At 38.4% G+C, this 18,102-nt stretch overlaps 1 protein-coding gene across 1 annotated transcript in view; it reads left to right on the forward strand.

Annotated features, from left to right (window-relative positions):
* Nucleotides 1-18,102, forward strand: part of UNC5D (unc-5 netrin receptor D) — a gene marked incomplete at both ends in the record, with an annotated part of 127,239 nt that overhangs the window by 94,299 nt on the left and 14,838 nt on the right. The window contains 6 exons of the mRNA XM_084302359.1: nucleotides 1,858-2,038; nucleotides 2,883-3,050; nucleotides 3,752-3,916; nucleotides 6,700-6,732; nucleotides 11,525-11,710; nucleotides 14,612-14,989. Coding sequence (XP_084158485.1) covers nucleotides 1,858-2,038; nucleotides 2,883-3,050; nucleotides 3,752-3,916; nucleotides 6,700-6,732; nucleotides 11,525-11,710; nucleotides 14,612-14,989 — 1,111 coding nt within the window. The remainder of the gene's footprint in view (nucleotides 1-1,857; nucleotides 2,039-2,882; nucleotides 3,051-3,751; nucleotides 3,917-6,699; nucleotides 6,733-11,524; nucleotides 11,711-14,611; nucleotides 14,990-18,102) is intronic.

The raw sequence follows: 18,102 nt of genomic DNA on the forward strand, positions 1-18,102 counted from the left end.
GAGTTCGGCATTAGGGGATTTGGTAAGGTCATTTGTCTGCTGCTCCGGAGCGGCGGCTGGCCATCTGCTGCCAGTACAGTGCCTGTCACAGCACTTAGCCTGGGGAAGGAAAGGAGCCGAGCACCAGTGCTAGCTGTGACATCTCCTAGGGTGCTTCTAGGAATGGAAAACTTTTGTGAGGGAGATTGTTTAATACTATTTGAGACAAAAACACATCAAAAGAGAAAACAACAGCAACGAAACCCAGCGCTGTATCAAAGCTTTAATGCAGAAATAAAGACAGATGTCTTAAATGCTTAATGGAACCTTTGATGATGATCTTTGGTTTTGTTATTTTTGGTTAATCGCAGGTTGAGAAAAGAGTATATTGAGCTAAAGTCTACTTTCTGTATAAAATGTAATGCATTTCGTATTCATCTAGAGCCCCTTGTAACAGATGCGTAAAATAATCACTGTATTTACTCCCAGAGTCACCCGGTGAGGTAGCAATGCCACAAACCCCAATTCTTTTTTAAGGTAGGTTCCCAGCTGACTGCCGTGGTGCAGAGATGTGAGAAGCAACAGATATGTCAGTCCCACACCTTCTGTCCCCAGCTAACCAAAATGACTGATGCTACTGGAAGGGGAACCTGCTGTCTGGCATGAATTCTAATTGGCTTTGATGGTCAGCTTTTGCAGATTTGTTTATAAACTGGAAAATCTACAAATCGCAGACCATCTGCGCAGAACAGTGTGCTAATGAATGCCTGTAGCTAGCAAATCCATAAGCTCATTACCACGAAGTTACAGGTCCTTCCACAGGTTCCCAAATGAGGTTATTCATCAGAACTGAGATGAGAAGGGTATTTGACTTCAGAGTACAGCCATACCTCCTTCAGGTCTAGAAAAGCTATTAAAATGAGTCACATTTGTTCAGACTTCTAATAGATTCTGCTTCTATTTTTAATTTTTCAGTTCTGTAGCAGCAGCTTACCATGCTTTAAATATTTTGTTTAAATGTTTCAAGTGGTGAAATGCCTTGCAGATAATTCCTGGGTCTACTCAGAAATATGCTGGTTGATATGAGATGTGTTGAAATATATTATAGATAGCATTTCACAGTATTTATGTACCTTGACAACAAATACTAATGGCCTTCTATTTTAATAATGTTTATTTAAAATGAGAATCTGTTATGATGACAGGTCGTCCACTGTGTGCAGTGTTGAGCAAGTGATTTCATCCTTCTGTTTCTCTCAAAAACATTAAGTTAATAGTACCCTGTATTAACCCTGTGTATCACAAAGCTTAACTGATCATTGTCCAATGGTTTGAACATGTGAAGGGCTGTATATAAAGAGTAATATATTTAAACACTTCCTACTCTCTCTTGTCAGATTTTTTATCTTAGAATAAAAATCATTCTAAGTTCCTAGCCCATACCTCCCTCCCCTGAATTTAAGTAAAATAAAATAAAATTGTTAATTCCTTAGTTGACATTCACTTGGACTGCTAGTCTCCATTTTCTTCCCTTCCCTTCCTTTTTCCCAGTAGTACAAATGTAACATTTTCTTTATAATCCACATTCTTGCAACTCGGAACCAGCTTGTTGCCATTTATAGTTCTTTTAATATTTCCTATTTTAGCATTTCATTTGGTGCCTCTTTGCTAATGAGGTTCCAGGCTCTTCAGAATAGGATTAGTTTCTTTCTTGAGTTTGTGAATATCCGCCTTGTTGGGAATCCCATCCTAGCTTGATTCTTATCTTAATGTTTATTATAAAGATCAGAGTGGCATCACTGAAAAACAATTTTGCAGACTTCCTGTTTCCATTTTTCCTTTTCCTATGTCACGTTCTTGTCTTCTCCCCCTCTCCAGGTGGAATGGCTGAAGAATGAAGAGCCCATCGATTCCAACCTGGACGAGAACATTGACACCAGAGCAGACCACAACCTGATCATTCGACAGGCACGTCTGTCTGACTCTGGGAACTATACCTGCATGGCTGCCAACATTGTTGCCAAGAGAAGGAGCATGTCTGCGACAGTTGTGGTTTATGGTTGGTGAAAATGTGATAATTATGGAAAAGCTTAGATGTGCGTGCTTTTTCTGCCTGAAGTTCTGTTTGTACCATACAACTGGTTCTAAATCAAATGGCTAACCTCATTCCTGTTATGATGAATTTTAGCTCTGTTGCTCAAGGCTGAGATCATGCCTGTTGTTACAGGGGTTAGAGTTATGAGCTTCTTGTTTGTGATGAAAGCTTCTAGAAGCTATGTCAGTGCTAACAATCCTTGCTCCAGATATTAGTAAGATCGAATTATAAAATAAACCATACAAATAACTTATGCCTGTATCAGGAAACCCTTAAACACATGCCTAGGGAGGTACTTAAAGGGCTTCCTTAACTGGGGTTCTGCAGTGTACAGGCATTGCCTGGTGAATCACAGCAAAGCAAAAAAGAGCAGAACCATTCCTTTATTACCACCCCCCTGTTGCTCTCCCTGTTTATTACTGCATGGGAAGTTTTATTGGTAGAGACAGAGCATTCCTAAATAATCCTTTTAAAAATAATAAAAGTCTTGTTCATGATTTAAACAAAGCATGCTTTAAGAGAATTAATGTACTTGCTTTTACCTTCTCCTCTGAGTCTTCCCATGAGTGACTGTGCCTCTTAGCGTAGTACTCCTCCAAAACAAGCGTTTGTGTTCTTTGACACCATGGCCTTCATGTAGTTGTGTCCTGATGCTTTGTAGGTGGCAGTGGCTCCTAGTTCAGCTTGGAATTTACCTGTAGAACATCATTCAAAAGCAAAATTTTGGTGTTAAGTGATGTGAACAGATCTGTTGCTTACTGTATCTTAGAGCACCTCCTGCAACCACTAACACGTTTGTGCTTTGCAGTTAACGGAGGCTGGTCATCGTGGACCGAGTGGTCAAACTGTAACGCGCGGTGTGGTCGGGGCTGGCAGAAGCGATCACGGACCTGTACTAACCCTGCTCCACTCAACGGAGGTGCTTTTTGTGAAGGAATGTCAGTGCAGAAAATTACCTGCACTTCTCTTTGCCCCGGTGAGATATGCACAGTCCACTATGGAGTAACTTTGACCGTCACACTTAGGGGAGACCTCTTTCTGTCTGAAATGTCTGGTAGACAATTGTGCTTTGAAAAGCCCACTGAGGGCAAAAAGGAAATTGGAAATATTTGCATCCTCACAAGTGAACAAAACCTCCCTTACCTGATTTTGGAATTGGGGTTTTTATACATGAGACTGTGGAATCTCTTCTCATCTGGGACAGGGTCAGAGGCAGCTGTATATCAGTCAGCAAAGCAACGTATTGATCCATCGTCTTGCTCAGAGCTTTAGCCAGAGGTCTGCAAGGCCAGCTAGGGTGTTTTTTGTAAACGTCAGCCTCATTTTCTGGTACACTAATGTGTGGCCTCTCTACATCAACCTGGTTTAAGGTAGAATTTGCATTGAAACTTTAGAAGCTAATAGCTATGTGGCAAAGAAAATGTTTCCTCCTGCAGTTTTTAATGGCCTATATTTGCAGGACATTGTACATTGGTGTATTTTAAAAGCTTTCACATTGCACATGTGAGGTGGTACATTCTAATGAAGAATTTTAACTTCACATCTTACATGGTATCCGACTCTGTGTTTTACTTGGTGCGACCTGAGGAGAGATACAAATTTTCTTTGTAGGAACTCTGAATTCCACCAGTCTGATAAGCAATGACAATGTTTGCTTTTTTTCCCCTTTCCATACAGTGGATGGAAACTGGGAGGTGTGGAGTGAGTGGTCTGTGTGCAGCCCAGAGTGCGAGCATTTGAGAGTTCGGGAATGTATCGCACCGCCTCCTCGAAACGGGGGAAAATACTGCGAGGGCTTGAGTCAAGAGTCTGAGAATTGCACCGAAGGGCTTTGCATTCAAGGTGGGTATCTGTTTGCACCGAAGTAGATTTAGGACTTACAGCTTAAAATCGATATAATTTCTCTTTCTAAATGTAATGCCTATGAAAGTTCTTATATTGACTACATTTTGTAAAGTATTACTGTTCTTTTTATAAGGTGAGAGGGGAATTAGGGAAACTGAACTAACAACAATAAGATTAATTTGAAGAGAAATATAACTGAAGGTTTTTCTTTGCACCAGCAATTTTTTTACCTAATATCGGAACCAGAAACTGGTATTTTGTGGGAAGATAAAAAAAAAAAAAAATCTACTCCAATATAATTTGGCGTTGAGAGTGTTCTCAGTATTATTCCTTGTATACAACAGTCTTTCACTGAAACTAACTGAGCTAAGCTGTAAAAGCAGAACTTAACTCAGTGAATCAGAACCTGTTGCTGTTCAGTAACGAGTGGAACTGAGATCAGCTCTGGCCTTCATGCTCCTTGTGCTTCAAATAAGCTCGTCTCTTCCTTCTGCTGTGATGGGTAGTAACAGTGAGTATGTGTTGGTTCTGAAAGTTGAATTTCTGTATGCATTCAAATAGATGGAAGTGTTAAATGTCTCTTGTTTCTTTCATCTTGGAATGTGATACCATTACTCCTTAATGGGTTGTGCTGTACATATATATATATATATTTCTGTCAAATTATTTTTAGGACCATAATTGCTTTCTCAGCTAATAGGAATTGATGCAATTACCCTATTTTTTAAAATCTTTCTCTCGTTCGTCTTCCAATATGTGCCTTTCCTGCTCTGCTTTTCATCCCATCGGGAATTGTGAAGGAAATGCAGTGCAGTGCTTCAGATAACTAATCTCTTGGAGGTTATCAGGCACAACTTGTTAACTTTGTTCCTTTCATGAGGCAAAAATAGAAATGAAACATGTCTTTGGTTAACAAGTAAGAACTCTAATGAAAGTAAGGGTGAGAATGAAAGATGCCGGAAATATGTGGCCCGATTCTGAACTGGCAGGAAAAGTTCTAATCCCTAGCAAGAATTTTCAACTTGGAGTCACTAAATGCAGCAGTGATAAAACAGAGCCTACTCCCAAGTTACTCCTTACTCAGTTCCTGACAGGAAAGATTGGGAAGAACACAGAGAAGGCATCCTTTCATTCCCAGAAGATTTCTCTTTCTTGTTGTTGCTTTGGTTTTTGGTTGTTTCTGGATGGATGCAGATAGTCCAGTCCTTAACTGAGGAGCAGCTGAAAGCACCTTCCTTGCAGGGAATGCGTACTGGGATGTCAAACAGTTGAAGGGAGAGAAACTGCTTTGCAGAAGACAATTATTTTTGTTTTGAGCTATGTGAATGATTGCCAGGCCCACCAAGTTGGGATAAAATGGAGACTGCCTCCATCTGAAAGCAAAGGTCACTTTGGCTCAGATAGTCTTAATAACTTAGTATTTCTTGCATGTATTTCATTGTTTATTCCCTGCTGGTATTCTCAGTAGTGTACATGTCCTTGGTGGGGTTCTCTCTGTCTTCTAGAGGTGAAAACTTTTTCATTGCTTAATAGAAGAGGATTTTGTAGAGTTTTTTATTTTACTTTTATCTGTTTGCTTTAAAGTTATTTGTTTATATAACTTCAAAAACTATCGATTTCTTTTCCCAGTGCCCAAAAAAGAAAGAAACATGCAGGCTATAAGGAGATGAACTGCAAACTTTTTTTTATTTATTTACTAATGCATCATAAACAATTTGTTTTTTTTTTATTTTTTGACCAGTTGTGATACTGAATATTGCCAAGAGGCTTCTGGTTCTAGCAATCTCACTAGTTTATATGGCAAACTCATTTCAATTCTACTGCAGTTTTCTGTAGATACCAGTCTGTGTCAGCAGCACAGGAATGTTTCTTTCCGTTACAGAGTCCAACTCTGATACTATTCATTCAGTGTTTGCAAACACCATTTCCTCACCAAAACCAACCAACAAACCAACCAAAAAAAAACTCAAAAATAGCTTTTTGGCAAAGCCAAAAACCATGAAGCTTTTAAGTTGAAAATTATTAAAGTGATCAATTTAACTAAAAGTAAAGAACAAAAGGCATTTCATGACCATTTGCTTACATTGTCATGTACCAAAAAACTATGATGAACATCGCGTGTCTTGACACAGTCCTAAGGTAATCTAAAGATTACTTTTTTTAGGTATAGGTTATACAGGATAAATCAAATGCTTATTATGAGGGAGAGAGAGAAGCCTCATTTTTGAGAGAGATGCACTAGTATATAGAATCTGCTTTATAAAGTTAACATCTAAATATATAATATAATATAATATCCTTGCATATGTTTCAATACTACATTGGTTCTGTATGTTATTTATATACACATATAGAGGTAATTATTGTGTGTATTTAGATACATAAATGTGAATATATTGTAAATTCTGATAGTTTATAAACATACAGAGAAATAATTAAATCTTAACTTACTTTGTTTGCCAAGTGATCCACTTCAAAGTGTTGAACTTGCTTGTTGCTGGGATGCATAATACTCTAAAATAAAGGCATCCAAAAGCTAACAAATACTTGAATTAACCACATGAGGAATGACTGCAAAGAAACATCCTGAAAGAGATTTAGAAAAAGCAGATGAAGGGAAAAAATATGGACAACATAAAATATTCATATTGTCAGCAAACAAGGAGAAAATGTTTCATTTATAGAGCTAGACAGAAGCGATATAGGAAATAGATATGCTCCATGTAAATTTATTAAGTGCAACTTTCTCTCTTTCTCTCTCTCTCTCTCTCTCTCTTTAGATAAAAAACCTCTTCATGAAATAAAATCCCAAAGTAAGTTATTTTTTTCTCTTGTAAATATGATTTTCTCATCTTCTCTGCCATTCTGTTTTATTTGTTTAGGAACTAAATAAAACTGAAGGTTATATGAAAGGCTTTTGCATCTACTGAAAGCATCTTCTTAGCGACTTGGTGATCATAGGTTTTAGACTAAAAATAAAAGAAGTGACTGTGCTTCAGTAATTTTGTGTCTGACTGACTGAGAGCCATTTCTACAGGAATGCTTATCTGGAAATTGATCTTTTGAGAACTTGCGTTTGGGGGGAGGGAGCAGTAATATAGGAGTTCAGCTTGCTTGGTTCAAATCCCTTTCCACCAGTGGCTCTGTCTGATCTTGGTCAGCTCACTTCACCTTCATTTATCAATCAGTAAAGGGTGTTGGTATGCTTTGCACTGTAGAGTGTACATGTATATTTATATATCCTTCCATATATATAAATTTATATGCTGTTTTCAGGGGCTCCTATCCTACAGTCTTGGTTTCTCGCTCTCCATTGATTTCAGTGGAATTTTAGTTTAAATAAGAGCGGCACATGTGAATCGAGCTGCCTAGCTGAAAGTTTTCATTTAAAAAGGCACTCTTCTCATCAAAGCTGCAATTTCCATGAAGCCTGTCTTCTTTTAAAGCTAAGACATTGCTTTTCTTTTATAATCAATACACAAAGTTGTGAGGATTTCTCACAGCTTAATTTTCAACAACAAAAAAATCTTTGAATTTTGACAAACAGATTTATAAATACATTTTTGGCTCAAGTCCTTTGGAAGACTTGGAAGGAGAATCCATCTGTACTGTGAGATGGATGCAATTGTTCCTATCTTCTTTAAAGAGATATTCTTCTGTATCATAAAGCGTGGGGTTTAACTCTGAGTATTCCTCCAAGATACAGGTGCAGAGGGTCATGAGATTATTTGAAATTTTATGGAACTTGGGCCCTAAATTAAGAAAGGAGCCACATTCTTGCTGGAGTCATCTGATGGGTCGCATACAACTGGTCTGTGCCGTGACAGCGCAGGCAATTGATACACTTTTGTTTATCTGTGCTGTTCCCATTTAATTAGAGAATCTTGTAAGAGCATTAGTTAAATTGCTTTAATTTCTGATTTATTAAAATAGAAACCTTAATGGGATTGATTTTAGCATGCAAGGTTCCTAGGAGAATTAAAGGGTTTCTTTAGCTGTGGGGTTAGAAACACATGATGCAGCTTGCTGCTGTTCAGTGAAACAGGAACTTCATTTAAGACTACATGAATCATCACTGATGCAAAATCAAAGTCAATTATGAAGATAATTGAGAAACAACCTGTTCTACTATCTAGCCTTTTCCATTATTCTCTGACTTTTAGTCCTTGTTCTTGAAGACTTGCTATATGAAGAAATGGATTTCGTATTGCTAAAGGGTACCAAAAGTAAGAGAGGTGGAAAATTGGGGGAGGATGGGAAGCTGGAAGAATCTTGCCTATCTCCTAGCAAACTCTAATGGGAGACTGGGGGAAACGTATGCCCTGCATAGCTCCTGGAAAGCACTTATTGTAAATGAGATAATTTAATCAATTACGTTTCCTAATGTACTAAACCAAATGTTTCATTTTCTGCTTCTGCACATCTTAAATTATCTTCAGGTGCTTTATGAAACTTAATCATAGTTAATAGAAACTTCATTACCATCAAATGTGCTTTCAATAAATGTTGTGTAACAGTGTCAGAAGGTGGAGTGAAATATAGGCTAAAATTACCACCACCATGTACCCTGTACCTGAAATGTATAGAAACCTGAGGTTTTTATAACAGTCACTACCTCCACTGGGCTGGGAGGATGCAGTCCATTAAATAGTAATTGGCTGACTGTACATGTTTTCTCATTTTGTTTGTTTTTCTTTTTGTTCCCTTTTGCTGAAAAGTAGAAGCATAAATTACCTACTTTCCCTAATTTCCCATGCTTTCTTACTTAATTTCTACAGCTGAATGGAGAAATAAGAAAGGGGAAATAGAAAGGGGAAAAGATTAAAATTACTTTTAAGATACAGTATTTTTTTCTAAAGAAATACTGACATCCTAAACAAAATTGAAAGTTACCTTTCCTAAGCAGTTGTGTTCCACAGGAACAATCCAAAGGAATACCATGAGAATTGATACCCTTTTCCCCTGAAGTCTATGTGTTAGTTACCTTGGGTTTGTGGATGAGTTTTTTTTTTTTTTGACAAAATTTTTCCTGGAATCAAACTAATCTCTTTTGGAAGACTCGAAGATGCTTTATGGTGAAATAACTACCAGGTCACTGCAGTTCTCTAGAAAGGGAAAGGACCCACGTGTTGTTAGATTTCTTCTACCACTGGAGATACACACCACTCCTTCTCTGGGCTTACTCATTGCACTAATGGCCCCAAAAATTAAGTCAGTTCTAGAGTTTCATAATTAATTCCCTGTAACAAAATAGCTAGAGAATAGAAAATTGGAAGAAACAGAAAGGTAACTGTTTGTGTACTTTTCTTTCTGTACCTGATAAAAAGAGAATAAAATGGAGGTAAAACAGTCTGTGATTAACTGGGGGGCAGGGGGAGCGAATGGCTGCGTGGTGCTGGGTTAAACCACAACACGCTGCCAGCTACAGGCTTACTGGCTGGAATTACAAACTTTGAGCCTAAACAGTTCAGAAAAAAAGTATTTTTCTCTAGTAATTTATTAGTAGAGTGTGTAGCGATTGTAATATGCTAAGAATTTGGATAAGAGCTATTTATTTCCATGTTCGTTCAGTTGTGATTACTTGTCTGACATGCCATGGAAGATGGATTTATTCTGGAAGCTGTTATTTGCACAGAAACTAAAACTTGGTGATTTTTACAGTTTTCTGGAGGGAAAAAAGTGCTAAAAACTGAAACATTTTTCGATATGAGGTCATTTGAAAATTCAACAGCTGCAGAAGTATTTTCTAGGCTGAATAGGTGGCCCTAGTAAACCTGATTGCAAAATGTTTATTTGTGGTTGAATGGGACATTGGAAATGTTGAATTAAGGGTGGCTGGGAAAAGTTAGAGAATGGGAAGGGAAGGGTGGCTTCTCTTAAGGAAGTTTGACCTCAACTGTTAATTTTACTTTTGATTCAGCTGCCCAACTTAAAATCGATTGCATTGCCTTATTCATGGAAAATCTCCCATGTGCTTCAGCCTACTTAAAGCAGTGTTTTCCTACTCAGTTTCCTTGCTGTTGCAATTCATATGGCGTTTACTTATGTGAAGAGTACAGTTGGACTTAATTATTGCATTTGGCAGCGGTTGTGCCTTCCCAGAAAGTTTCAGCTGCTTGTATTGTTAGTTGTCAGACATTTGGTCTACATAAGATGCTGGTGAGCCAAGAAAATAAGCTTTTCTGATGCTGCCCATAGGTAGTAATTTTCTTCGTTTCAGTGGTCTGAAGTTTCATATTCATTCTAAAAATTCAGCTAAAATAAAGTTATCTTTTTGCAAAAAATAAATTGATGCACAACAGAAGCCTCCTCCCAAATAGTAATTAAGTAATTTCAATAATTGGCTATTTATTAAATGCCAATTTTGACTTCCTGCCATGCTTCTGTACATTGCAGTTTTACTTATATTGAGTAGTCTGTTTTTCCTGGTTATTTTTTTTTTTGTCACTGTCACTTGTTATAAATAAACGCACTTTTTGTACCAAATGCTCCTCACTTAATAGCAAGAAGCAACATATAACGGGATAGCAGATGATGTACAGGATGAACACATGATTATCTCTTCCTCTAAACTGGAGTTTGGCATTAAGGGAAGTATCTAAGGACCTGCTAAGTGTACTTGCCAAGTAATTTAATTTCATGGTACGTGGTCCCAAATCCCAAAAGATCTGGAACAGCGGGACTGGATAATTCAATTACATAATATTGCAGGTTTCATTTGGATTTCTTCTTTCAAAGAAAAAAATTCTTATCTGCTGTAAAAAGTCTGAAGTCTTTTAAAAAAAAACCCTTGGTTGTAAGCTTAATATGCATGGCTGCAATCACAGGAAGGGCTTGGTTTTGGTTTCCAACCTGTTTCTAAAGATGGAGCGGGTGCCAGCAGGAATCCAGGAAGATTTGCAGGATATCGTCAGCCATTCGCCAAGCTTTGAGAGGATGGACTGTTCCTTCTTAAACTAAAGTTTGCACAAAAAATAAAGAGTGGAGGAGGACCCAGGGCTTGGAGAGGATTCCCTCAGGTTTTTCAGAGGATTCGTGACCTCTTGGATTATCTCCAGAACTCCAAGCGAAAACTTAAATGTCCCTGAGAGCTGTCAGTAGGTGAAAACCATGCTGGTACCTAAAAGAGCCCTCCCTAGCTTCAGTTGTTCCATGTTTTCTCTTTGAAGGGCTGTGTTTCCATACTTTAATCATCTCCACTGGGCTGGAAGGGGAGATGGTGGCACAGCCCGAGCCAGCAGTGTGCTGATGGGAGGGCTGGCTGGTGGTAAGCACCCTGCTGCTGACTGCTAAAAGTCCAACGATTCTGCTTAAAAAAACCTGCAAATATCATGATGCAAAAATCCCTAAAATGATTTAAGTGTACCTATATGGAGTGATGTATCAGGAAATTTGCTTGTGCTTTCAAAGGCTGCCTTTTCAGTGCTCTTTTGTGCACAGTTCCCTCCTGTGACCTGCTCTGCATTTGTGCTTCAAGCTCTGCTTCCCCGGCCACGTGTCTGTGGCTACACATAAACACAATCCCCTTTGCTCACAGGCAGCTGGGACCAGCCAGGGCATTTTTGTGAGCTTGGCTGACTCGGAACCTGCTTTTTCTCCTTTCAGATATAGAGAATGCCAGTGACATTGCCTTGTACTCCGGCCTGGGAGCAGCAGTCATCGCCGTGGCTGTGCTGGTGGTCGGCGTCACCCTTTACAGACGGAGTCAGAGTGAGTACGGCGTGGATGTGATTGATTCATCTGCACTGACAGGAGGCTTCCAGACATTTAATTTTAAAACAGTCAGACAAGGTTAGTGTTGTGATTTCATTTTCTTCTCTCCAGAGCCCCTACTACAAAGAGATACTAAGCTCATGCTCAGGACGGGCTGTGGGAGGGCATTCCAGCGTGATGCGAAGCAGACGTGCCCAAAGCCAGGGACAGGTAGCTACAGTCTGAGGGTCAGGATGTGGTGGTTAGAACAGTAATGTCTTTTGCTGTCTCTGCTACTGATTTGTCATGGCAACTTGGACATATAATCTTTCTTGACCACGCTCTAAGTGCTTTACAAATACTGTCACTAGATTCTAGGCTGACATTTCTGACTCACAGGGAAGGGAAAAGTATTTGTCTTTAGTTCCTTCCTACTCAGCTCTTCTGCTTTCTTTATTCCCTTAAAAGTGATTAGATTTTTATTGTATCATTAATTTGAGAATCCCAGCTGTACATATTTTGTAAGTAACTGTTAGCATAGGCTGAGGTCTGTCGGAGATAAAGGCAAGTAAACACCTATTGATTTTCATTTTAGTTTTTAAAGACTTCAGAAATCCACCGATACAATAAACTATGGAAGAAATAAAACCTTTTACTAAAAGCAACATTCAGGTGGTTTCTGAAATTATATTTCCATTGGAAAAAAAGGTGGAGGGATGGAGATAAATTCAAGTCTTTAATTAGTTGTGTAATTCTCAACAAATGCCTCAATAACTTTTTCCTTTGTTGTTCAGTTTGCCATGAAAGACTCGTTTTTAGGTTGGGGAATGAACTGTTTGATTTCATGTTTCAAAAGTATTAGTTCTGGGTGCTGAAAACACCCGAGACAGCAAATTTCTCTTGTGCTGGGATGCTGTTAGTTCAGTTACTTTTGGTTCTCTGTCTGTGGGCTTTTAAAATATGAGTATTTGTAAACTAAACAATTCAGCTAAAACAAAGGCCAGTTCTCAGTTCAGTTTGCTACAAAAGGAGAGCACAGTACAGACAGAAGGACAACAGATAGCGTAAAGGACAATAAAAAATGAGGCTTTTGTGTAATTCTATGCGGTTGGGTCTGTAGGACCACTAGATAAGTGTATAAACAGCGAGATGCAGTCTGTTTCTTTTGAAGCCATCTAAACTGGATAATGTACAGGGAAAATCTCTTCTGTTATATATTGAGAGCAAAACTATTGAAAGTACTTTGAGAGTGGGCATTTGAAATGACACTTTTAAAAAGAAAGTGGAGCTGCAAAGCAAGCCATCAGAGCTGTAAATTTGTTTTCACCTGAAATCATACAGAATGCAGCTCCTTGCCTAACAAAAAAAAATAGTGCAACTTCTTGAATGCTAAAGCTGTTACTGGCCATTTGTCTGTAATCTGAGATTCTGTGCTACTTTGCATGGAGCTACACAGACTGAAATGATCCAAATGTTATTCTTTGGAAAAATTTATTTATAATTTTAGCTACCCAACCTGCTGTCCCTTTAAAAGGATCAAGTTTTCAAGGTTGAAATACAGGTCATTTAGAAAATTAGTTGAGACATCCTATATTTGCTACCAAAAAAAAAAATGGGGGGGGGAACAGCACAAACAAAAAAGACCAAACCATGTAAAGAATTCAGGTTCTAACTGCAGCCAGTGTTTTCCGAGCTAAAATGCTCCTAGACGTACAGCTGGGGTATTCATCCTCCTATTACTCTCTTGTCCCACTTTCTGTTCAACCCAGTTTCCCTCAGGCAAAAAACTATCCTTTTGTGTAAGCTCACTGAAAAGGTCTGCAGGAAGTTGTGTGTTCACCCAGTGGGTTTTAATTTGAAAAAATAATAATGCACTCAAAAGCAAAAGTTGCTGCTTGGATTCATGCACTTTGGAATTGCCTGAAGTGCAGGAAGCACACTGATCAAGTACCTGTTGGATCCATTACATTGTTTCATCTGGTTTTCAACATTGCCCTCTGTAATTATATGATATAATAATATACCCTATATTATATTCCGTCATATATAATTATGTATTATATGATGTTCTCTGAGAATATCAGAAAGGAAGAGCAAAACAAAAAGGAAATGGTGGAAGGGCCAGAAATAGATTTGTGATTTAACATCTTAAAGCCCAGTTATGTAAATTTCCAATGCCTACCATGGTATTTTGCTTTAATACTGTGTAGAGCAAAACGGGGAGAGCTTTTACTCTCCAAATACAATTCTTTTTCCTATGACTGCAGTACGTACTGAGTGCATCAAACAAGTTAGTATTAGATGCACATCAGCTAGATCTCCTAAGTCTTACCTGTCTAACTCCAATTTATATATAGGTGGGGAAATCAAAGTGCAGCTGAGTACTGCTTGGGATTTAAAACTGCATCTAATGGTTCACTGAAAGTGACAGTGAAATACAGACTGGATTTTTTATTTGCAGGCAGTTCTTAAGGACAGAGTGATTCAAGCTCCAGACATTGCCAAGGAGGAAGGAATTAGCTGTAGCATGCTTGGTACAGGCTGAAACTTAGTCTGGACTAATGGGACACCGAAGCAGGTGCACAAGCAGTGTCATGCAGTATACCAACAGTTCCACCAAATTTGCCATTTTTAAAAAAGAACACCGATCGTTACATGGATAGGATATGAGTCATGGTTCTCAGGATGCCTAAACCCATATGCATGTTATTTTTTCACTTCTCAGTGTAAATGCAGCTCATGTAGCTTAAGGGCATAGTTAAAATCAAAGAGATTTATTCATTTCAAGATTGTAACAGAAATTACTGCATGACCGGGACTGCAGGCCAAGAGTCCAGCTTACCACTTCTCTGTGCTTTATGAAGATCTACATAAAACGATGGAACATTCCCTTTCTCTAATATCATTTCTCCAGCTACATGCTGTCCAGATGCTTCACCGGGCACTGCTGCACACTGTATAACACAGGGACTAACTGCCTGATCCGCTTCGTTTCACCAGGTAACTCCCTGCTTTTGAACTCATCCATGCAGCCTGACTTGACAGTGAGCAGAACGTACAGTGGGCCGATCTGCCTGCAGGACCCGATGGACAAGGAGCTAATGACGGAGTCTTCGCTGTTCAACCCCCTGTCAGACATCAAAGTCAAGGTTCACAGTTCATTCATGGTTTCCCTAGGGGTGACAGAGAGGGCCGAATATCACGGAAAGGCGCATTCTGGAACTTTTCCTCACGGGAATAATAGAGCTTTTGGTACGATACAGTCTAGAAACAAGGCTACATATATTCAGAACCTGTCTTCTATTTCAACACAAAGCGAGCTGAAGACAACTGCCATTTTTGGACACCTGGGTGGTCGTTTAGTGGTCCCAAACACAGGTGGGTAGATCCTTTCTTATTAAAAGCATGTCCATAATTTTAGATGAAACTCACTTTGCCTGACGCAGTGTTTTATTCATTTATTCTGTGAATAAATAAAAAAGCAGGGTCTTCCTTAACACAAATGTTGGGAGTTATAGCATGTTGCCCACACTGGAGATGACTATGATAAGAACAATGCTTGGGATGAGAGTAAAAAGGTATTATACCTATTTGAACTGCTACAGATTACTGCCTCTCTTGATGTCTTCAGCATGTAAGTCACATTAATCAAAGCTGTTGCTTATTTGGATCTTGATCCAAATGAAGCACTCACCAGGAAGGAGGTCGATATTGGATCAGGATCTTAGATAATGGGGTCATAGTCAAAGCAGAGTCTACATGCATCAGCATCTGACTGCGTTAACACTGTCAGACTTCGTTATATTATTGCAGTCTGCAGCATATAACAAATGAGACATCTCTGGAGAATAGCTTCCACTCTCAATGAAAACTCTAGTGTGGCTTTTATTAGCGTTTACTTCTGGCTTTCTGGTTTTCTCTTTCTTTTAGCTTAATAGCTTGACAAAGTTCTGTAGTAGGGCACTTCAAAGTCAGCTGCCATTTCAAGGTTGGGCTATGCACTGAACCATTGCAGTAAAAATGCTCAATTTGCATTGTTTAAGTAGATAGAGATTTTTTGTGACTTCAGAGTTCTGTGAGACAGAATTTTAGACTTACAGTGTTTGTTAAATTAGATGAAAACATAGGACAACAAATTAGAATCTACTGAAGGATGTTAAGATCATTTTCCAGCAGCATGCTAACAGGTTATCTTTTCAACTCTTTTGATCTTTTTTCAAGGTTTCCTTTAAACTCAGCTTTGATTGCATTTGGTTAGTGTGTCCAGGCTTGGCTCTTCACTAGTTAAACTGAATGCTTGGAGCCTTATCCTTCATGTTTCAGAAAATCAGTATTTTAAAGGTTAGCATAAGAAATGCGGTCTGTATTTAGAGATGATTTATAGAAGTATGTAACTCAGGGATATAATATTTAGTGCACAATCATGCACGACATATAGAATGAATACATTTCTCCACAGACTTCTTTATGTTCAGGAATGAATATTACAAAGCCACAGGCACTAAGTCATGAACGAGGAAGTCCTTCATTTATGCTGCTACTTAAAGTAATGATAGTCCCATCAATTAGATTATTTAAATGCATATTTGATCTACATGTACTTCCTTTTCCCTATTTTTATGTAAGATCAAATTTGTCAGTTGTAAATTATAGGCCAATTGTGTTGCAGCTCAGCTGAGGTTCTGCATGTATGACATATTCAGAGCATTTGAAATGCAGTCTTCTTGTACTGAGTGTGCTATGCAATGGTTTCATTTCACTGCCGCCCAGTAGAAAGCATCCTTGTTAATTTCTAATTCATATTAGTGAATCAAAAGTAAAATCATAACCCTTTGAATCACTAGCTATTTTGTATATAAACCAAAAGCGTAATTTAGTTCGTTTTTTTCTCCATTAGGAAATGCCTTGTAATCCTAGAAGTAACAGATTTATCTCAAAAGCACAAAGAACTTTCAAGAAAAGTTCAAACCAAGCCATGTAAACATGGAGCTATGCAGATGACAGGATGTGTACCACTAAGGAATTTATTAAAAAAATATATATATAGGAAAAGTAAAATTAAATAGAGAATGTAGAGGAGATTGTTCTGTTGCTGCATCAGATAAAAGCCTGGCAGGGTAACAGTTTTTTGGTGGTTTTTGTCCCCTTTCCTTAATCAAAGATACATGTTCTGTCTTGAAGGGGATCTTCTGGGTCCCCGTGCATGAAGCTACTAGACAGTCTATTAAGTTTTCCTCTATGAAGTGAAACTTGCCTTTTGATCATGCAGATAGCTAGATATATTCAGTCTCAGTATGTGGTTCCTTTTGGTCTGCAAGATAATAGGTCACTGAGGTGAGACTGAGATAATTTCATTCTGTCTCTAAGCTCTGTAAGCCGAGAGTGCATTTTAAATTTGGTTTAAGTAAAGCTTACTGTTACAAACTGATTAAAATTCATTTATCCACAGCCTAGGGTTACAGCAACTTGAGAAGCTGCACAGTCCCTGGTACTTTTAACATTTCTGATTACTTGGCAATGAGAATTGGAATTCTGAATTGAGAATTCTTGAAAAGGAATTTAGATAAAATTCCAACTTTTTGTGGGTTTTATCAACCGCATAGGAGAATTAACCTCTCCCCTGTTCAAATGATGTGAAATACCTGCATTGATTCCAGATTTCAATGAGAAAATGCTTGCCACTTAATGATGGCAAAACACTATGGAAGAAATTTTTAAAAGCAAGGCTTCAAACAAATGTAACAACAGCTGAATCTCTGTAAGAGTCATACTGAGATCATAGTCATACATTTCACTGCAAGGAAGGAGAATGTGAACCTCACTCTCAGCACAACTAAGGGCACCTAACAATTACCAGTGTTGTTACTGAAAATGTTCATGTATTTGAAACACAAATAACTTTGATTTGTAAGGAGTTTAGGTCTGCTTGACTGTACAGCGTATCTTGGCTGAAAAGTGTGCTGCCTCGGCTGCATCAGTACTGGAATTAAAAGAAGCCTGTTTTTCCCATTGAAATTATAATTAGCTAATTGAATGTTTTTGTACTCTAGCATTGCTGCTTCTGATGAAAGAACTGGGAGGTTTTCCCCATTCCCAATACACCCGGTTCATTTTTTATCATAAACAAGAAGATACATTAAAGAGAAAAACTGCACTCTATGGTCTCTTATCTGTTACCTAACATAAAAAGTACAAAAATTACTTCAAAGTACTTGCTGCAGAGGATTGTGTGAACTGCAGGGCTGGCATTCATGGCCTTGCTATGTACTGTGCACACCTTCGAGTGGCTTCTGAGAATTCTGAACAGCACCTTCATCCCTGAAATTTACCTCCTGGAAATTTGTCGGGGAAAAAAAATGAGTAGGTCCTGATATCAATGACATAAAAACATTTGGTATAGGAACAAAATTACTCCGAAGACTGTTAATAGACCAAAGACTTGTTCAACCCTTTGAGACTGGGACTATATTTAGGTTTAGATCTACCGTGGA

This window comes from Netta rufina (assembly GCF_964035555.1).
Source record: "Netta rufina genome assembly, chromosome: 27".
In the NCBI taxonomy this organism is placed as follows: domain Eukaryota; kingdom Metazoa; phylum Chordata; class Aves; order Anseriformes; family Anatidae; genus Netta; species Netta rufina.